Source organism: Pyxicephalus adspersus, chromosome 6, assembly GCF_032062135.1.
Source record: "Pyxicephalus adspersus chromosome 6, UCB_Pads_2.0, whole genome shotgun sequence".
Taxonomy (NCBI): domain Eukaryota; kingdom Metazoa; phylum Chordata; class Amphibia; order Anura; family Pyxicephalidae; genus Pyxicephalus; species Pyxicephalus adspersus.
Window position 1 is genome coordinate 51,942,959 of NC_092863.1, and position 22,917 is coordinate 51,965,875.

General features: G+C 39.2%; 1 protein-coding gene across 2 annotated transcripts; it reads left to right on the top strand.

Moving 5' to 3' along the window:
* The first annotated feature begins 1,424 nt into the window (after positions 1-1,424).
* On the top strand, positions 1,425-22,389 carry SLC15A4 (solute carrier family 15 member 4). 2 transcript variants are annotated; one of them, XM_072415755.1, is made up of 8 exons: positions 1,425-2,122; positions 7,517-7,812; positions 9,667-9,832; positions 11,422-11,490; positions 12,886-13,054; positions 13,816-13,971; positions 18,065-18,223; positions 19,049-22,389. In XM_072415755.1, exons 1-8 carry the CDS (start codon positions 1,544-1,546, stop codon positions 19,180-19,182), a joined length of 1,728 nt encoding a protein of 575 aa, XP_072271856.1. In that variant the 5' UTR covers positions 1,425-1,543; the 3' UTR covers positions 19,183-22,389. The 2 variants fall into 2 exon arrangements, with proteins under 2 accessions (XP_072271856.1, XP_072271857.1); XM_072415756.1 differs by having other exon boundaries at positions 9,670-9,832.
* Positions 22,390-22,917: the final 528 nt, after the last annotated feature.

The following is a 22,917-nucleotide window of genomic DNA, read 5'->3' on the forward strand; positions in this document are numbered from 1 at the left end:
TATGTTATTGTCAGTACAATGGTATGATGTAAATGGTGGCATGTTTTTTTTTGACCAGGGCCCCATTGGCATGCCGTGTGAGGATAGTGGGATTTACATCATCAAAACCTGGCCAATAAAGATGGATGACGACTTTGAACCACGAAAAAGATGAGGAAGAAAACGTTGGAAGTGTCAACAAGGGAGTGGAGAGCTTGACGTTGCAATAATCAAGGGTTCTTATTGGCAGCTAAGTCCGACACATTGGGCCTGATATAATAAAGCTCTCCAAGGATGGAGCGAATACACTTTCATCAGTGCAGCTGGGTGATCCGGCAATCCTGGAATGGATTTCTTCAAAGTCATTTGCAATTTGCTAGCAAATGTTTTGAATCCTGGACCAGATACATTCCAGGTTTGCTGTATCACCCAGCTTCACTGATGAAAGTGTATCCTCTTAAGCCTTAGAGAGCTTTATTAAATCAGGCCTAATGGGTGTTTAATAAAGATCTTTTAAGACTGGATAAAATAGACTATTATGGGAGAACCTGGGCGATTCAGGAAACTTGGAATGGAATACCTACAAATCATGTGCTAATAGTTGGGAAATGTTTTCAATCTTTGACCAGATCAATTACAGGTTTACTGGATCACTCAGATTCTCCTATGATAGTCAATATTTTACAGCCTAAGAGATCTTTAAAAAACCAGGCTGTAGTGTTTTTACCATTAAATCTCAGTCAGCCTGAACTCTGAAAATGTCTCCATTCATAAAATACAATACATCTCCCAATGCATAACAGTACTCCAAGTATCCCATATTAGAGTTACTATGCCACATCCCAGAATTTAGGAATAATACATGAATAAGGGAGAGAACAAAAAAAGGATTTTTTAGGAAAAACTCTTTTTTACTTTAAAAGTTGTTTCATATTACACGAGAATCGCATGGAATTCAAGACTAAACAATATGCCTAAAAAGTTCCTTTTGTTCTTTCCCTCGTTCATGTATTATACAATAAATCTCCAACAACTTAAAACAGGATCCCCGCAGTAAAGTCTTCCTTCTTCTGCCTGATTTGTGTGTCCACTATCAACACACACAGCATTACATACAGCAATACACACAACAACACACAACTTTACATACAGCAACACACAACATTACATACAGCATAGCACACAACGTCACACATCCTCCTTCTGAATACAAGCACGTGAATCCTTGTGTACTTTCTGAAAGTCTGATCACAGTCACATGCCAGTTTCGCAACCAATCAGGAGCCCCTCTCACCTCATAGCCGGATGACCGACGCCACATCCTTCTTCCTATTGGTAGGCAGCTGACAGCTGTGACAGATGGGCGTGTCCTAGGCGTAATTCTTGAAAAATAGTATTAATTTTTGAAGCTTGTGATTGGATGAGTAAGGTGAAGAGGGTGTGGCTATAGGTTACGCTCACGCAGAGACTGGGCTCGGGACACTTCCTGTGTTGTTGTGTCGGTGTTCCCCGGTGAGGCGGTGTGTATGGGCCGGCAGAGGGACTGAGTGCAACCCGATATCCCATGGAAGGGTCCGGAGAGCGGAGCCCGCTGCTGGGCAGCCGCTCAGAGTCTTCGTCTCCTCCGGTACCGAGCTCCGTGTTCTCTGGCCGCCGCTTGGCCTGTGCCGCCGTGCTGCTGTCTGAGCTGCTGGAGAGAGTGGCGTTCTATGGCATCACTTCCAACCTGGTGCTGTTCCTCAATGGACCGATCTACAACTGGGAGGGCACCGACGCCAGCCAGGCGCTGCTGCTCTTAATGGGCATCACTTACTTGGTGTCTCCGTTCGCGGGATGGTTGGCTGACGCGCTGATCGGCCGATTCGTTACCATCCTGACCAGCATGGTGCTGTACCTGCTCGGCATGATGTTCTTCCCCCTCATCACCTCCCGGGCTACCCGCACTGCCTTCTGCGGGGACCTGCCCCTGGTCATGGTGGACAACTGCACCACCTCCAATGCTTCCTTCACCAATGGCTCCACCGTGCACTGCCGGGACCAGGACCACAGATACTGCGCCCCCCCGGTGTTCATGGGACTCATCATCGTAGCCCTGGGAGTCGGCTCCGTCAAGGCCAACATCACCCCGTTTGGAGCAGATCAGGTATATGCCACCATAACATGTCCTGGTCACATCATGGCCCTGACACACAGGATCCTGCCTGTCCCTTATCACAACACAGGGACTACAAAATTATTAGGGTAGTGACCCCCCCAAGACCTAAGACCTGAAAATATGCCATGTATAATCATGTAGCCTTGATATTGTGTGTGCCCATAAAACCATAAAAATCAAAGGCTAAACACTGCTACAGATCAACACATTATTTCAGTGTTTTTAGGCATGGGGGGGACCCTTGAAATAACTTTTAGGTCTTCAGGGAACCCCTTCTATGATTACTATATGCACAGCTCATAGTATATTAGTGTGGGGGTCAGTGGGAAGAATGTCACCTTACAGCCAAAAAGATCATTGGTGTCTGTGGTGACTGACCTAAGCGGTATAAATTGCTTAGTGAATTCCTAGTAACCTCCTGGAGAAGCATGGTTAAGTAGAAGTGAGATAAAATCCTATCTCCCCTGTGCCCCCGTGAGGGGGTAACGGCTCCCCTGTGCCCCCGTGAGGGGGTAATGGCGCCCCTGTGCCCCCGTGAGGGGGTAACGGCGCCCCTGTGCCCCCGTGAGGGGGTAACGGCGCCCCTGTGCCCCCGTGAGGGGGTAACGGCGCCCCTGTGCCCCCGTGAGGGGGTAACGGCTCGTGGTGGCTGGGGGCTGAAGTGTTTAGAGAAAGTTCTCTCCTATATATATATCATCGTAGGGAGGCCCTCAGCAACACCCTGCAACAGCGCAGGGCATCTGCTATGGTTGTGTGGGAGCGGTCCTGAAAAATGGATGAAAAGTGCCAGTAAGGGGCTAGACAGAACAAGAGATTAGGTAGACCCTGCTCCCCATATAGAAGAAAAAAACATGTGATGATTAGATTTGACTGTCTACAGGGCACTAACGAATTTAAAAATGGTGAATATTATGAAGCAGATTCTTTTACAGGTGCAATATAAAAAAGGAAAAGCTGAATAACCCACAAAGGGTATTTTAACCCCATTGTTATGGTCATATACAAGGTCTTCTCCATGTACTGATGTGTCATTCATCGGTCAGCTTGGTATCTGAAGGGTCTTTCCCATTCTGTAGGTGGGGGATGCACCAAGTACCTGTCAGTTCCTCCAGAGGAATTACCTTGTTAAATTCCCCCCGTTCAGAATTGTCTACATTTGTTTTTCTGGGTTGTGTACAAGTTATCCTCCTATTTTGTTTATTTGTATAGATGAAGTAAAAATATTTCTAGTTTTATTTACCCAACAAAAGTAAATAAATCAGTTGAAATATAAACATTTCCTCAACCACCACTTCAAGGGGGTACTCGGTTTCTGCGTCTTGAATTTAATTACTTTTCATTTTTAGTTATTCTACAAATCTAAGAATACCCCTCTAGTAAACTCCTGAATTTTCTTGAGCTATATATAATCTTTATCTGGCTAGAACTGTGCACACCATTATTGTGTACACTATAGAACTATAGTTCTGCTTTATTTGGGAACCTCGGGTGTCACATGTGTAGCTGCGCAGAGTGGAAAGTCACAAGATTTTAAATTACAAATCCTTTTGTAGGTAGAACAAATATTTATATTTAACTCTTTGCTTTCGGACTCGGAGGGAAAGTGGGGAGAAGCAGTGTGAGCAATTTTGGAAGAATTTCCCCTTATTTCTTGTTCTTTCTTTAGGAAAGCAATCTAAGGCAGAATTCCTTAGCAGTGTACAGACAGATACATATACATAAAAGGGGTTTCACCCTTCTCTGCTCTATACAAAAGTTAGTTTTAGCTGGGCATATAGTATAGTGTAGTGAAAGAAGAACCGTTTTGCTTCAAGGCACATATTTCCTCTTAAAGAGAAACAGTGCTTGTCATGCAGGAAGCATGGTTCAGGTTTTGTTATATTTTGTGACTTCCTTCAGACACACTAATAACCAAGGTGCTAGAACTTCTGCTGCTCTTCTCTGGGGTATTGGAATTCACTTGTGGGCCATCGTAAATCTCAATGGTCTTCTGTTTATTCACTGTCCACGTAACTGCTGCTGCAGTAAACTTTTTTTCTTTCCTGGGTTAGGCCATCCAACCAAATGGTTGTAATTTGGTTGTTGTGATCTGTCATGGTCACTTCCCTTATACCATGTCCATGTTGATAATTTTCCTGAAGAGACACTGCCATGTTGATGGTTGAGAACAGAACATTTCTGCAGACCCCTCACACTGGTTATATTGGCATTACCAGCAATCTTGCTCCGCTCTTGCTTCAGCGGGCACTGGAATTTGTCACTTTGTCTAGGTGGTGGTAATATTCTGTGTCCTATTAGTATACAAGGTTTAGCCATTGGTTATCAGTCCGATGCACTGTTCACGGTAGGAGGTTACTTCTTCCCCTATAATTGAGAGTGGCTGGTCTTCTTATTTTTCAGGAATGGCCCGGAATCACCAGTAATGTATAGAGCTGCCTTTTTAACATGAGGGAACCCAAGAAAGGAGCCATTGCTATAGTTTTACAGCTCACAGTACATTAGTGTGCTAGTCTGTGGAAAGAATGTCATCCTTAGCTAAAAAGCCACTGTCTGTTAGGGTGGTAAGTGATCTGAGAGCCATAAATTACTCATTGCTCGAGGAACCATGATTGAGGAACTCTGGTAAAAGTATTACTGGGGAGGGTAAACCTTTACATGTTCACTGTTACTTTGTGCTAAATGTAATTCTTTGTTAATAAAGCTTGGCTTGTAATTCATTGTCACCCCCACCCCGTCTTAAAGTGTTTACCTCTGGGTGGTAAGACCTAATAAAAGTATAAATGCCAACGCTTTCTAGAAGCAGCTAAATGTTGCTTGGGATGGGGAATGATCTTGGTTTCAAGAGAAAGATTCTGTCCTCGGGCTGCTTTCCTTTTACTTAGATCTTCAGGACACCAGAGGCTGTAAGCAGATAAAACAAAAAGAAAAAAAAAATGTTTGTGCCTGGATACATAGCTGCATATCAGTCAGCCTTATGTGGGGAGCAGGGTGAGGGACGTGCTTTTCCTTTTTATTTTTAATTATGAATGGAATCACCAATACTAATACAGTGCTTACTGTATAGACCAAAGGCTGTCTGACATGTCTGTGTCCTCTGCTGCTGATGGCAAGGATGATGATATTGATGTTGGGCAAAAGACATGGAAATGATGAGTTTGTGAAATAGTATCCTAGAAAGGGATGAATCCTCAATCTTAAAATAGTCCCAGGCACATGATTCTGACTCAGTCATAATAAAAGGAAGCATCACAATCATGAGATGTCTTTCCCACTTGTCTGGTTAAGCAAAGCATTCCACTCTTACTATAATAGCGAGTCATGGGAGTGACATGCTGACAGAGCTCCGCTGTTCTGGCTCTGATTTTCTACATTTTAGATCCCTTCCATTGTATAAAATGTGTTTTTCATACTGTCCTGAAAGGTGACAATGTAACTAATGCAGATACAAATGTACTTTCAGCACAGGGAGTATTGAAATGCTTTTACTACTAAAGCAGCTGGCTGGTATTGATAATTCCATTAGTTTTCTGGGGAAATTTTGATTCTAATTACCTAAACTAAATTAGTTATGTTGAAGGAATTGGAGTAAAGCATTTAGTATGGTGTAACTGCTTTTTATCTTGTTCTAGTCTGTTTCACAAAGTAAATGTTTGCTGGGTTTAGTAGAAAGGGGGAAGTTGTGTTCACTTACACTTCATACATTTAACTAACCATGCCAAAGTTCACTTTATGAAGAACATTTTCCTGATATATGATCGGAAATAAAGTAATCCTGTGTTCCCTTTCAATGTTTAATAGTTGCAAACTAGACAGGTGCTTTTCTAAGTGATCATTTTCTAGTAAATCAGCTCACCCACAGTTGGATCTCAGAAGTGCAATTATGAACTGGCAATTGTTCAGTTTGTGAGGCTTGGTGATTTTCTAGAAATGTGTCATTAATGCAGGCCATGACTGGGTTTGTATTTATATAGTTCTTGGTTTAGCTTTCCCCAAGTAAATGTAATATTAATCTATAGAGATTCATGTGATAACCCTGTGACTAAAAAACAATGAACATTCATAGACATAGACAGCCCCATGACTGGGAATTAAACACTTTTTTTGTGAACATTTCAGAAGTACTTGTCTGGGTAATTGAGTCAAATGCAAATTTCTTCTGATCTCATTACTACCATGTTTTTGCTGTTTAAATGCCCAATGTATTGCTGGACAACAGAAGGCTGAGTTTGACCCGCTTTGCCTGCAGTTCGACACACTTCTCTAGGACAGGCTACGCCCAAGGAAACACACAAAGCAGGTCTTCTGCAATACCAAGTATCTAGAAAACCACCCCTCCTTTAAATATTTTCCCTTAATATTTCCGGTAACTTTTTACCAAAATGATTACATTGCACCCGGCCTTCATACTGATCTGATGATAAAACTGATGTTTTAAATTTTGTGTTAGGATGAGGAAAAGAGTGAGAAGGATATGAGAACACAATGGATGAACCAGTTTGGGGATTTCTAACCAGTGAAGAATAACAGAAAAAAACCTGGTGGAGCACCTAACCCTCTCCTGTATCAAAAACTTAAACGATGGAGCTGCCGTTCCACTTGGTGTCAATAGACCTTAAAAAAACGACTCAAAATTAAATTCCATCTTGTACAATTCCCACAGGTGCTTTCAAAAGAAAGTTTGTACCATCATTATGGTTTTGTGAACCGCAAGCTTTGAACCACATCTTCCATCATGCATTGCACTGATATGGTGGGTGGTGCTGTAACATGCAGCTTACTAATGAAATTGTAAGAGGTATTCTGTGCTGGGACTGGCTGCTTGACATGTAGCCTAATAGTGCTGTACAAGACCCTGTGCCAAGAAGGGTGGCTACACTAAACATATAGGTGAGCATGAAAGGTGAAGAGTAATCGCTAGGGGAGATGCATAGATTTATTATTAGGAATCTGTAACCTGTCACTTGGTTATTTCAGTGCACATATGGTAATGTAAATCATATTGTGTTTTTCGCTTCTCCAGTACTACCGTGATGCTACTTTTACTGATCCAGCTGACTACATTACCCAGTATGGGGAAGCACATGACCACCTCTCTTGGGACAGTGCTCAGGCCTATCAGCCAATCACTAAACCTAAGTATTGTCACATGATCAAGCTAGTCGCGCCTCTCTAGCCATCATCAGACAACTGCTTCAGTATAGGCTTTGGAAGCTGTGAAAGCATTAGGCAGAATACTGGCAAAGTAATTGTCATTGCAGTTGGAGGTGGCTCTTTATCAAGTAACTGCGAATTAGCCCTGCATAGGAAATGCAACAGAGCCCCTTAAGTTGTTGTATATACATTACATGATCTTTTTCACTAATAAACTTTTTTCTGTTGTAGGTCAAAGACCGTGGACCTGAGGCAACACGAAGATTTTTTAACTGGTTTTACTGGAGCATTAATTTGGGAGCAATTGTGTCCCTTTGTGGGATAGCTTATGTTCAGCAGAATGTGGACTTTCTCATTGGATATATCATCCCTACAGTTTGTATTGGCGTCTCCTTTCTTGTGTTTATGTGCGGACATGCTGTTTTTATAACAAAGCCAGCTGATGGAAGTGCCTTTACTGACATGTTCAGAATTTTGGCATATTCCTGCTGTAGACGGAAACAATCTACGGAGAACACAAGGAACGTGTATGTATGATGCCCTGACTGTATTTATATATAGGATGATAGTTTATGCTTACCAATGATTGGAGTGGAGGACTAAGCGCACTGACATCAGTCTCAGATGCTACTTACCTGGATGTTTCTGCTTTCAAGTCATTGACCTGGAACAAGTATGAGGAAATGCAACTTCTTTTTTGGTCATTGTGTTGGAGCATGACAGCCAACTACTAGCATTTGCTGGAAAACTTGATCCACAATAGATAAACATTTCACTCAAAACTGCGTTTAGATTTTACTTCTTTTAAATAAAATTAAATTTAGGGCCATGTCAAAAGGGCGATCGTATTTGCAGCAATTATTTGTGGTTCCACATGACTAATACCAGCAATGTCACTAGCATTTTAATAGGCTAGAATCACTTAATAAATATATGTGTAGCTAAGCAAAAGAATTGTTTTAAAAGCCATAAAATAACTATCTATAATCCTTTGCATTAAAATACCTGAAAATCCATTTTTTTCCCAGCCTTTAATAATATGGCCAGATTTTTATCCAGATACTGTCTTTCACAACACATGAAATAATACATGTACAATAAGTACAGGAAGTCCCCGGGTTACATATGAGATAGGGATTGTAGGTTTGTTCTTAAGTTTAATTGGTATGTAGGTTGGAACAGGTTTATTATTTTAATAAATGAAATTAGGACAGATGTTTGTTTCTACATATAATTAGGCAGTATGGTGTCGGTTACTGTAAAAAATCCTCACTGTGAGTTAATCGCAAACAAAGCAAAAAAAAATCTTTAAGGAGCCTAGACCAGGGGTCAGCAACCTTTACTATCAAAAGAGCCATTTTGCCTCCTCTTCCACTAAAGAAAAATAGTCTGGAGCCGCAAAACAGCAGTGTCTTGGGAGGAAGGGGATCCCCCATCAGAGATCTCCCCGCGGCAGCCGAAGGGAGCCACAACAAGGAGGCTGAAAAGCTGCATGCGGCTCCGGAGCCGCAGGTTGCAGACCCCTGGCCTAGACGTTCATAAACTTCTAGAGCAAGCTGTGTTTTGATATGCAAAAAGAAACAAAGTTTGTCTTGGTCATTAAAGAGTTACAAAAGGCTGCAGAAAGAGCTCACTCCTTAAGATCACCCACAACCTCAGGTGTGTTTACCCAAAGATTTCCTCCGCAAGTCATGCAAACCGCCCCCCTCCCCTTTTCAAGCCTCCATTCTGCACACAAGGGAGCAGGGAAGCCCATTGGTATCTAGAAGGCGTCCGTATGTTGGATGTCCTTAACCTGGGGACTACCTGTACAATGTTTTAGTGTATACTTTTTGTTCTCTTTTATGAAGGAGTTAAAAGTAGAGCGAGCACTTCAGCATAATGCAGGCATTACCTGTTTACATGGACATTAACAGTGCATTAACATCTGCTGTTTATACTGGCCTTCTTTTGTTGTAGACCACAGGAAGCCATTAAAAACAAGGGCTTGTCTTCATTTTAGTTTTCATGTGACCAATGATATAATGGCTTGAAGATGCAATGAAGGCTGAAAAAAACTACCAAAAAGAATGTTTCAAACTAGTTAGAAGCTGCGTGAAGGATGTGGAAAGAGGCAATGACATCCCTGTCTTTTAAGCTGTGTGCACCTAAGCTTTTTAGTTGAGGTACACAGGAGGACTCTTGGTGTCTAAACACTACATTTATAGTGACAGGAGGAAAAAAATACTGGAGTTCTACTTTACAACCCCCCAGGATTTGCAGTTGTGTGTATGGCCTAGCACTCCTAAGGATGATTGCTCTAGATTTAACATAATATATTGTGTTTTTCCTGAACCATGTTTATATGTAAGATAATAACAAGCTTTATTTATGTTTTAAAGCAGCCAAACCAACGGTTCACATAGGCCTAACCAAAGCATTTTAGATATGGCCAAAGCTTCCCGTGGAGGACCATTTCGGGATGATAAAGTAGAAGATGTGAAGGCACTTGTGAAGATTATACCAGTCTTTTTGGCCCTAATTCCCTATTGGACTGTGTATTTCCAGGTTAGTGATTTTTCCACAATAGGCCATATATTTTGAATATTATTGCTCCTGTACCCCAAAGACTATTAGTAAGGAATGATTTCCATAGTTAGGACTTGCCTAATAGTAATTCAAATAAAGGCAGCACCAAAACCTAATATAGTGAAAGAGGAAGGACAGGGGAAATGTATGTTTAGCTAACACTTTTTCTTAGTTTTGGGTAGAGTAAATAAGTGGATAAACCATAACCAATTTATTTTTTTTCTCTTTGTGTACCATTTAAGAAACATTCATTCACTTCCTGTCGCTGAAGCATGACAGGAAGTTAGCAGAAATCTTTCAGGGTGAAAGGTGAAAGGGACTTCCCTGTTAGACCTTTGCCCTCATGGAAGATATCTCTATATGTTTTAAATTTCACCTCATAACAATTGTCATTGTACAAATAACAAGGGGGAGTACAAATAACGGGGGAATCTTACAGTAGGTACACCAGCAGCAATACAACCTTGACAGAGAGTCTAATCCAAATCCCCCCCACCCCCTGTCACCATCAAAACCATGTTTTGCCTATAGATACACTTTAAATTTACCATAAAATACCCAATTCATTCTTTCATTCTTCTTGCTATCTTATCTTAGCCCAACCAATAGAACAAATTAATTTCAGTTGGTCACTAAGGGAGGAATGGTACTGTACTCATACAGCCTTTCCAAGTAGGCATTGTAAATTAGACTATTAAATGTAAAGTTTAATTTTTATTTCTTTTAACATGCCTTTTACAGTTGCTTCCTAGAGTTTGCCAAAGATCTGCCACATGAGAGAGGAAGAACTAAAAAGCTTACAACATCTGTGCATAGGTCCAGTTAGATGGAGAAGCAAGAGAATGTCATGGTCGCTTAAAGCGTACCTTAACCTAATTTATTTTCACTTTACATAAAAGGGTAGACAACTAAAACAGAACTTTTACTTGGGTTTTTACTTAAGTGCAACTTAATTGCAATCTGGGATAGCTACATCTTGTATACTGGGAGGCTCTTGGGTGCTCCTTCTGCACATGCCTGAGGAGCCCTTTCATCAATAGGAAAAAAAATGATGGATACCAGGACAATGCGGGACCCGATGGAAGAAACCTCGCCGATGGACAGACTGATCTGCGGGAATGAAGGTAAGTATGATTTTATTGTTTTGGGTTTACTTCCCCTGTAAATGTTTAAAGTTTTGTTATTTCAATTTTGGTTTTGCAACATCAGATTTATTATGTTTCCTCATATGAGTATAGCACCATTCATAATTCCTTCAAAAATTTAAGCAAGCATCCTATGAAATTGGATCGTATTTTGTTTTTATTGTTATAAAAAGTGTACCTGTGCTAAATACCAACAGGAGTTAAATCAGGCACTTTGCACGCTGCCTGCAAACACCCTTTATTTTTTTCAGAGCAGCATTAGAGTGTCCTGTTACTAATCAACATTGGTCAGTAAGACGGACTCTCGTGAAAGAGCGAGTACTGAAATGCTAAGATGAGGTTATGTTTTTGTCCATTGCAATAGTTTTTGATTGTGTATTTTTGTCACTAAAGTTACTAGTTATGCCTAAATTTGTTTTGCAGATGCAAACCACTTATGTCCTTCAGAGCCTCCATTTGTTAATCCCGCAGATCTTTGAAAATAAGCATACTGTAAGCAATTTTCTCATTCTATTTCTTTGGAAACGTTTTGTATAATCAATGTTTAGTGTTTATGCAACTCTTATTGATTCATCGTCATTCTTTAAATTCTTCTGTTGATTATGCTTTTTAGTTTCTTATATCCACCACAATATTTCTCCCTTTTTGAATACAGCACAGTTGCTATTCATCTGTTTAAAAAAAAAAATTACAGTTCCACCAAATGCTGAAAATTGTGATAAAAACCAGTATACATGATTACTGTCCTCTAGAATTTTCATTGATTGGAGCACCTAGCTTTAAGTCCTTATGCCTGTATCATTGTGCTTGCATTTCTATACATATCTATGGGAATGCCAAGCCCTTTTGAAACATCTTTTAAGTGCATTTCTAAAGGGGGTCAACAACAGGTCAATTGTACCTATCATTGTATTCTAAATGATCTCCGAAGAATCTACAACTCAAACCAATGACATCATTACAATCTTTAAGGGAAGGTTTACTTTGGCACAATGCCTTCCCCACCAGCGACACATACTCACCTTCCAATCACTAATTCCCTGCTTCATTTGTCCACTAGCACAAAGAAAAAGAACCACTACTTCTGGGTCTGGTGAGCGCTAAAGCTTAGTTAGTGGCTGCTCGGGCACCCAGCGCAGTCACATTAGACTGGGAAAAGAAACATTTTTAATTTTATAGTACTGAGTTTTTGTTAGATGTGCATTTACCTATTTTTTTAGTGTATCAAGTCACTTACAAAAAAATGCTGAAACTTGTTTTTTACTGGGGTATTCATAGACTAGTTTTTGTAAGCATATTTAAGTGGCAGTCCTATAAATAATAAACTGCTAACTTTGGATCTTGACTTTCATAAATCTAAACATGCCAATATTATGCTGGCAATCTAAGATTGTGCTGCAATTTGTCTGTTCCAAAATCTATACCAGTCCGACGTTTGAGACATGTCAGCTTCTCTGTGAGAATATTGGTACACCTTGATAAAGAGTCTGACTGGGAACCAAGTGTCATTTAAATTTGGATAAATTATTTCTTCAGTGTCTAGACAAACACAATGAAAAAAATGACCCTGTAAACAAATACATTTTGAAATTTTCTTCTTTTTTTTTGATCACTCATAAAAGCTTAAGCAGATCTCCCATCTGCTGAACTAAAGGTTTCTAAATCACTACTACTCACCATGCTCCACTGCCTCCTTTCCAATCATTATACTGCATTTGTTTTCTTGTTAGCCCTTGTATTCTTATTTTTTTATCCTGGTACAGCCTCCAGTAGTATACTTCTTTGCTAAGGCAACAACACTTGCTCATTGTGCTTTATCTATAGAGGAGAAACCTTGACACCCTTAGGCTGGACTACATTTAAATGTGTAACCCATTTTTGTTCTAGTTTCCAGCAGCATGGCTCACTATGTTTGATGCAGTTCTCATTCTGATCTTGATTCCACTGAAAGATAAGGTTGTGGACCCAGTTTTGAAAAGGAAAGGCTTATTGCCATCGCCGCTCAAGAGGATTGCTGTGGGAATGTTTTTTGTCACATGCTCAGTTCTGGCTGCAGGTAAGAATAGACTATACAGGTTCATTCAGTTCAGCAACATTATCCCTGTACAATCATGGGACTTCTATGGTGACGCTTTACATAATAAAAGATTTCCTGGTTTGGGTTTAATGACCGCTGGGTCTCACTTGCGTGCTTAGGTCTGCAAAGAGAAACTCTATCCTGAAATAACATTACATGTTTGATATACCAACTGAGGTGCTTATTTAAAATGTGTGTAAACATTTTTAATGGAGTTTAGAAATATAAAAACTGTGTCAGATTGTCCAACTGCATCGCTGTTGGAGAAATTTGTTCTGGTAACTACGGTTATTGATACAGAGAGTAATGGGAAATCACGCATTTTGCAGTTGTCACCAAGACAAGAGGAAAGGGAAAAACTTAATGGGGACACCTGACCTAGTGACGGTTGTCTAAGAGGGAAGTTAGGCATTCCCTCTTGTTTCCAGTTATATCTCCCGGACAGGAAAAAAAGTGAAAAATAAATGTTTCCACTGTGAAATCTGCAATCACCAGATTATGTTGCTTAATTAATACCTGGGAGTTCAGGTAGTCGGCTGACCTGATTCTTTTGGTATAGAACATTGCTAAACCTTAAACCTGACCAACTGAAACAACACATCATAACACTGCCCCCATAGGCTCCGGAACTTTTTTGCCCATGCAGTGTATAAATGTATTAATATATGGATGTTATATAAACCTATTCTTTTTATTCCCCCTGAGATGTGTGATTTATTGGCTGCTCTTGTTTGTTTCAGGTATTCTGGAAAGTAAAAGACTGGAGATTGTAAAAATAGATATGAAGCCCCAACAGATTGGAAATGTCACGTATTATGCTGCTAATCTCGCCATATGGTGGCAGCTACCTCAATACCTTCTTATTGGAGTCAGTGAAATATTTGCAAGTATAGCAGGTAAGTAATGTGCAGTGACCGTGCGTGTGTATTCATTTATAGGCACTGTATAGATCCTGCTGAACTGAAACTGATATACTGGATGTGGCCTGATCATGGTCAGGAAGGGGAAAAACCTTTACACCAGCAGCTAGTATCTGTGCTTTGTTAGTGATTTGACACGCCAATAATTTCCTCACTCTGCTATATCATGTGTGAATTGGTTAAATGAAAGGTGGAACATTTGTGCTTTGCTTACAGAATGCATAATTTGACATTTTGCATTGAATCCTACCAGTAGTGAGATCTCTGCAGACTGCTTTTGTGTTGTATTGTATTGCTGTCTGCAGGCTGTGACTGGTACTGCAGTAAGGATGCTGAATTAGTGTTTCCTTTATGGGAAACTAGTCCTTTCTATCAACAGCTGATGATGGAACGCTGCATGATCTAGAAAAAAAATCCATGATGGGTTTATCTTTTATATAACATTGTGTATTGTATTTTATATTTGTGTTTTTGTATTTTAATTTTTTTTGTAATTAAAAGGGTGGCTAATATGCTAATAAATTGACATCATTTCTAGGCACTCAATTTATTTGTGCACAATCTTCATAAATGTACCCTGTGTGGTTGTGCATTTGGCCTCTGAGCTGCTGTTAGCTGGCTGCATAAGCTGTGAACTTCTTTTCCTCTTTAGTGCCACCTGCTGACATGAAGGGTCTTTGCACTTAAAAACGAATACTTGTTTGTGTGTGTGTGTGTGTATATATATATATATATATATATATATATATATATATATATATATATATATATATATATATATATATATAATATATAATATATAATATATATAATATATAATATATAATATATAATACATCCTTCAGTCTGTCACACTAGTCAGGATTATGTTTGGGGTCTGTGAGGTCTGATTGTCTCTGAATATTATCATAGAATAGCGCATTGTAAATCAACTGTCTTAGTTAAAAAAAAAAAAAAAAGTAAGTGAAGGGAGATTACAGCTCTTGATGTCGGCTAACATCTGCAGCCCCACCTGTTGCATCTTCATAACACATATAGCATAGGATTGTCACCTCCTTGTGGTTCATAGTAGCCAAACGCAAAAGTGTCCGATCAGAATTATGTCTGTCTGATCTCATGCACACTGTTCTACGTTAATGTAGTGTATCCTGTAACTAGTTGTGAAAAGTGTAAACTGAATATAGGAAATGTAAATATCATGTGATAGCCTGACGTCTTTACTGATGTATTCCTAACCTTGCTCAGGATCACATGCTAACAAAATGGAAAGTCTGAACTCTGTTTAGTTCCGAACTGAAGCCAAAGTTTATTGAAAGTATGTAATGGGTGAGGAAGTGAAACTCATGCATAGAGAAGTTCTGCATATTTTACCATGTTCATTTTGCACTGTGTGATTCTTTTTGGAACACAATTTGTTTTTTTTACACAAAGATCCGTTAGATGTAGCTATCACAGGGTTCATTTTAAAGATTGACAAAGGTTTTAGCAGACAATACAATGTGTAATGTACCACAAACATTGGGTTGGGAGACAATTACTGGTCTGTAGACCTCTTTGGGCTTGTTTAAATCACTACACATAAACTGAGCTAATTTTTATCACCGAATGTTTTGCGGTCTAACAGGTTTAATGGTAAGTTTTTGTTATGCATTTTGCATATTGTAGAAGCAGGAAAGCCCTAGCATGTATATAAAGGTTTCAATGCACTTTGTGTTCTAGCCTCACAAGAATCTTATGCGTTTAAAAGGCATACTCTGGCCACTGTGATTGTTGAAATATGTTGGTGGTGTCATTAGGCAACAGGGTTTAGAAGCAGAATTCCCTTTACCAGAGATGCTATGCCTGGGCAAAGATATGATTACTGATTGTGCCATATCATTAACAAATGACTCATTTCCTGTAAGGTCCATCTGCAGTTCACATATGGCAGAGGTCACATCCCAGTCCTGGCCAGCTGCTTGTATTGCATGTCTTTTATAGATTTAAGATTTTTTTCAACCTGCATCTACCTAGTTGCAGGTATTGTAATCGCCTGTGTCCATCTTACTACTGTTACCAAGTTCTCTGCACCAGTTTCATCTGTTGTTGTCTGTCAACACCTGAGCGTAATATTGGTCACAATCTTCTATCATCTTACACATCTACTGTTCATTGCTCACAAGTGTCTTTATTATGGGTTTTTATACATATGTACCATCCACTTGTGAACATTGCATTGTCTGCATTACTATACATATGTACTTAGGTGACTCAGTTAAATGAGATCCATTCCTCAGAAATAGTATTTGTTATCCCTATCTATTAACCTCCTAGTAGTACTATGTCCCTGTTGTTGCCATTCTAAACCTCTCCTACAATAGGCACACATTTTGCTGTTCTACATTTTGTTGTGTGTGTGTCATGAAGTTATTTGCAACCTAGGGAAATTGTTTCATCGAAAAGAGGATAATTCAGTCTCTGTATGGAAAAGACCTAAATATGAAATTTGTCTGCAAACTTAAAAGCAGGAAGTTTATTGCTGTAAAGGTACTTGGAATTAATGTCAGAATGTCCATTAATTTCTCTGCAGTGTACATGCTTGCAGGTCCTATAATTAGTATTTCATTCATACCCTCTCTATGCCATGCTGTTCTCTTGTTTCGTGCTCTGCAGTTAATGATGTGAAGACACTTATTAACAACAGAGTGACATTTTGGTGACAAATAGTAGCTGATCAGCTTCATTTTCCCCTTTTCTTGTAGCAGTGGCTTTTTGCTCTACAGTAATATTTATGAACTATTCTTGTTGTTACTCTTCCTTGTGCAGTCTAAGAATATTGCTTACTTGGCTTCTGGTCTTCGGATAATAACATAACAGTACATAGAAGAAATGTCATACCTATAACAGACTGGTCAAATTCCAATCTGCCTTCATTTTTTAGAATTCCCCTGGTTGTTACATGTTAAAGCCTAACTCTGTACTTATTTTTTGCTTTGTTTGTACTGTGCTGAAATCTCATAGCGTTTTCCCAGAACATTCTTCAAAATTGCATTGCAAGCATTATTATTACTAACAAAGAGCGCTATACAATAAATAGGGGTTGCAAATGACCGAGCAATACAAACGATGGCACAGGAGGAGAAAACCCTGCCCTAAAGGGCTTACAATCTAGGAGGAGGGTTATATGTATTGGTAGGTGAGTAGTAAGGGTTTAGGAAACCAAAGAGGATGGGTCGGCAAACATGTAAAGATGGGTTTTTAGGCCTCTTTTGTTACCTTACCCGGAAATGGTCGATCAATAATGCTAACTGTATGGTGTGTAATAGTCCGAGAGGTTACAAAGCAACTCTGGGTAATGTTCAAGCAACTCAAGGCCTGTCTCCCATTGGTGAAATTTGACTTCTTGAGAACACCAATGGTGTGTATGGCAGGGTAGCAAGGAAAAAGCCACTGCTCTCTCCCACAAATATTGCTAAAGATCATGTGGACAAATTAAATTGCTTTGGCTTGGGCAAGGAACATTAGATTGGGAGAAGGAGAAACGCTGCATTCTAGCATAAGAATCTCATCTTGTGAAACATGTCGGTGAGGATGTTTTGGTTTGTACGTATTTTGCTGCATCTGGGCCTGGAAAATATGCTGTTGGATATTTTTTTCAACAACTACATGACCAAATATAATCATTGTTGTTTCATTTGTTTAACTAGGTGTTTTTCATCTAATTTTAGGACTTTGAAAAATCAGATGATGCTTTTAGATTACATTCATATAAAATATAGCAACTTTTAAAGGGTTCACAAACTTTAAAGCACTACTGTATATGTGTCAGATGTGAGCCACTGCGGAGTTTTAAGAATATGGATGCTGTTGATGATGTCATCAAGTTGGAAACAATTTATCCTGGTGTTTATTATTAAAACCAGGATTTTATTTGTCTATGGCAGCCTTTCTTATTAGGATGGGGAAAGTTACCAATAGACTTGAGTTCAGATTGAATGTATTTTACATATTTTATAACAAAGTTATAAGAACATATCTGTGATTTGGCAAAAAAACTATTTATTTGCTATGTCAATGTGTTTCCTAACAGGTCTGGAATTTGCTTATTCGGCAGCACCTAAAACTATGCAGAGTGCCATCATGGGCATTTTCTTTTTCTTTTCTGGTATTGGATCATTTGTGGGCTCTGGGCTGCTAGCCTTAGTGTCTTTACCCTCGGTTGGATGGATGAGCAGTCATGCTGATCAAGGTAAGTCTGTGTAAAAATCTCCATACAACATTACAAAATGTTTGGTGAACTAGATGTTCTGTTGTTATAATAGTGGAATGGAAAACTTGGTGTATACAGGTGGAAGGGTCAATGTGGGCTAATGTCATAAAACACTATTATGTGAGTGAGTAAAAGGTTTGTCAGTAAAGCTATTCTACCACATTGCAGCCTCTTTGTTCTGCTTCCTCTCACTGTGTAGATTTTAATTTGACATAATTTGGATAATCTTGCTTCGTGAATTTTACTTAAATGCCTAATACGCCTATATTTGAAACCAGAGCAGCACTTTTTTTCCCCTTTTTGAGTAGTGCATAAGTCCTTACAGCACTATGAATGACACATAAAGCAGTATCTACAGATTCCAACTGAAGATACAGTTCTGTTTGTTAAGTCAAGGTAATTTCAGTAGCGGGATAGCAGTCTTCTTCAGACAGGCAAAAATCCTAATGATCCCACTCGCAATGGGTGACCTGCAATTAAGCCTGGTGGGTGGTTAAAAAAGCATCATGGATGGAGCTATGTGCCTTGGTGGGGTGATATTGCTTCTATTTAAAATAGATGAACAGGGGAGGAAAAACCCTCCAGTAAGGATATTTTGCACACTTTAGAGACCTTTTTTTCTCTCATTTCCTGTTGTGTCATTAAGACAGGAATTAAGGGAAATTTTCCTTTGTGGGATGCAGACAGCTCGTGTGGGTGTTAAAACCTTTCTCTACTCTAAGGAAAATAAATTGTCTGAACATACATTTTATTATAACTAGGTATGTGCAAAGGTTTCTAACTTTGATTCTTCTTGAATTTCAGGTAACATCAATGACTGTCACTTGAACTATTATTTCTTCCTGCTGACTGCTGTGCAGGCAGTAACGCTTCTACTTTTTCTCATAATTTCTGTGAAATATGAGCGCCAACAAAGCAAAGCAAATGGAAAGACCTGATCTCGTTTGCGAGAAGCTAAATATTGTGGAGCACTTGTTAGTGGGCAGCTTGACTTGAAAAAGTGCCTTCAATAATGATTTTTGTTCTCGGTGTACACAGTTCCAAGTGCCGTTTTTGAAAGTGAAGACTTAAAATAGAGGTCACTTACTTTGCACTACTTGGATACTACAGGACTGTTCCAGTTCTCTAGAAAAAAAGCACTGAAAATGATTGCAGACCTGTAGGTATCTACAAAACTGTCTTTTGGAATGGTCTGTTACCATTACCATATCTGTGTGTGTTTTATAATATCCTATTCTGCTACTGGGCCGTTGGATTGCTTCATAACATAAACCTGGTGATGTGCGAGATGTTGGGGTTGCTATAAATCTGCACTGTTGGTTCATGGTTTTTGACACTTTTGTTTGTAATAATAAAATCCTTGTTATTTTAAGTATTTTATCTCCCGAATGAATATATATGTTTCATTACATGAGCCATGCTCTACACCAGGGGTCGGCAAACTCCGGCCAGATATGGCCTAGCCGGTAGTTCGTTCCGGTCTGATTGGGGCAAATGCCGGCCGGCAACCTGCGGCTCTGCAACCGCGGGTTGCCGGCAGATCCGCCAGGGGGCGTTAGGAACTACTGGAGCTCCGGTGCCACCCCCTTGCAGTTGCTCTCCTATTTATCGCGGCCAGCGTTGATACTTCTGCCACCGTGGTAAATAGGGAAAGCTCCCTGAAAGTAAATCCCTGTCTTCCGCATACAGAGGAGAGGGATTTCACTTCAGGGGGCATTCCCTGGTGGTTGGCAGAGCCACTAGAGCGGGTCCAGACTAGTGTGCTCCCGCCCACCCCATAAATGGCCTAGTGGCTATAAAACTTTGCCGTCCCCTGCTCTACACCGCCCTCATACCCCCCCCCCTTTTTTTTTTCATTTAACCAAAATTTTTAGTATAATGTCATCTTTGAGTGCTTCAGGTGAACCAAGATCCTGTTTTCTGTATACCTTGGCACTTCACACAATATATAGGAAGGCATAGCTTTGGTCCTCCTAGCCAGCATAGGCTATAGTGGGACTCAAGCTTTACAGTTTCCTTTAGTGGTGTTCTGGTAAATTGTTACTACATATTAGATTTATGATTAGGGTCTTTTGGATGAAAATTGTACAATTAACATTATCTTTGTCTTACCAATATGTTTACCTATATGGTAGCGTTCAGAGTGCCAATATATCCGACATTGATGTTACTAGCTTTATTTACTATCAAGCAGAAACTATTTTTGTGGTTAAATCCTAAACTGATCTGTACCATTTATTAGTTTATTTTTACCAGCATTTATAACCTGGTTTAGGCTTGTTGTAAACAATCATGGTACTTTTTAGTGTTCTTTCAATCTCAACACCAGTGTAGGGAAGTCGGTACAAGCAATTGCTTCTGACTCCACAGTCCTGGTAAATACATGTCTAGTGTTAATCAGACATACCTGTTTATTCCAGAGTTCAACCCAGAATTTTTTTAAGCCGGGTGGGAAGAAATTGTAGGGGGGTAGCAGCCCCTGTATTGTGACCCAACTCTCCATCCAAAAACAGCCGGGCGGTTACCGAAAAGTGCCGTTCTGGCTAAAAGGACTGCATTTTTTAAATAGTTGTATGAACATGTACAGATGCTGTCATGGCTTTTGTTTGGCTCAGGTCAGTTCTTTTTAAGTCTAGCTGTACCAACTTAGCGTCAACGGTAGGTTTCCTAGAACCCTGTAAAAAAAGATCAGGCTATTTACACAACCTGAAACGGAGCGTGGAATGGTACAGTGCACACCAGACAATGCTACTTTTATATCACACTTCTCCGGTTTTATCTACCTGGTATTTTTTAGGCTTGTGTGTAAGCTACATCTGTGGATCTCTCTCTATTACTAAGTGAGCCCTTGGTCTAAACATAAACAACAATTAACATTTTGACATATTATTTATTCATTTGTCACAGTTCATTACTTTGTTACAGATGAATTGTTCCTCTCTTCTTCACATGGTGTGGTAATGTAAAAACTAATAGTTCTCATAATGTTTCTATTTATTTGTAGCAATCATGATGTACTCAATTGTATTTTTATTTACAAAATGTATATTGAAATATTCAACCATAACCAGGAAATGAAATAGGAGGCATGCAAAGGCAAATTAGAAGTAGACACATATAAGAGTTTTCTTGCTTTTAACAAGGCTTGCTTAAAATAGCTTTCCCACCTCCCAGACCACAACCTTTTGACCAGTCAATCATCTTATAGAGTATGTTTGGTGTTTTTAAATGAATCTGGTGCTTCTACAGAAACTTTGGCTTTCAGTCACAAATGTGTGTATTTTTTTCTTTCGCCTACTACATACAATTTTTTTGCACAAACTGCATTAGAGTGGTATTGTGATAACTCCTGATCACCGAGCACAGTTCACTTCTGCTCACTGGTGGTAAAAACACCTGAACCTGTACCCAGATAGTAACACTCCTGCTTCTATTGGCTGAGGAAAGGAAGTCATTAGAGGATGCAAAAATAATTTTGCCTATTCTTTAAATTTGAACTCCAGCCCTACCTTTCGTTCTGAACAGGCTCCCTTAGGTACATTGCTTACTCTGGTTCTACTGCACACGGTCAGCATGTCACAGTGTGCATTAGAGCAGGCTGTATCAGACTTTGTTTTGGATTCTTTTTCCTAGGTAATGAACATCCAGCATAATTTAATTATTTTCCTCCATGACACCACTGTGTCTAAAATATGATATGTAATGAACTGAATGTCACTAGCATGTTGACAAGGGGAAAAGGGAAGAACCAGGGATAATAAAAAAAGGCAGATTAAACTTCAACTTTACAGTTTTTTTCTTTTAATGTTTGTTAAATGCATACAAATATAGAATGATCCTGACTCTAATATGTGATTGTTTTGCAACCATGAATATATGCACATATCGAACCCTTATTATTAATATATGGTAATCATTTTCAAGCTTGATTTAATTAATGCTGAATGTCAGGGTTTTCAAGTGATAGATTCACTTGAGTATCCTTTGCACAAAATAAATATCAACTATCAACGATTTTTTATAATGCTTGTATATGTATACAGACATATATTGTATTTTGTTGTACCTTGTTCCTGGCTTTTGCTTTTATTTGTGTAGTGACTTTTTTATTGTTTTGCCAAAAAATAAAATTATTTTATTTTTAACTGTGTGTGGGTTTTTTTTTTTTTTTGTTTAAAGTCCTTATTAATTCACCTACCTCTTCAAATCCTAGATTGAGACCTTACCCAAACATGAGCAGATAAAGTTGGCTTTTATAGACCTAAACTTTACTTGAATATTCGTACATGGTATACCTATGCTTATCTTTCGAAGTTTGTAGATGTTCCGAGGTTCCTTGGGAGATTTATTTGAAAGCAAAAAGGTGAAAGTTGCTTCTCTACTTACATTGATTCATCCAAAACTGAAATATGGCTGATAAGAAAATAAATGATGATGTTTCTGTATAGGCATTCCTGCACATATGGTACACATATGTAGAATATACCTAGAATACCAAAAAAAATTACCTACATGCCTAATTTCTACCAAAAGCTTATACAAGATCCCTGGGATTAATGAACACTTCAAATCTAGGTAGCAAGTACATTGCAGTGATCTGGAGCACTCTCCTTTTTGCAAGTACCAGTGAAGAGGGGATGGTTTTCCCTAGCAGGAGGATGGATGCTTCCTAA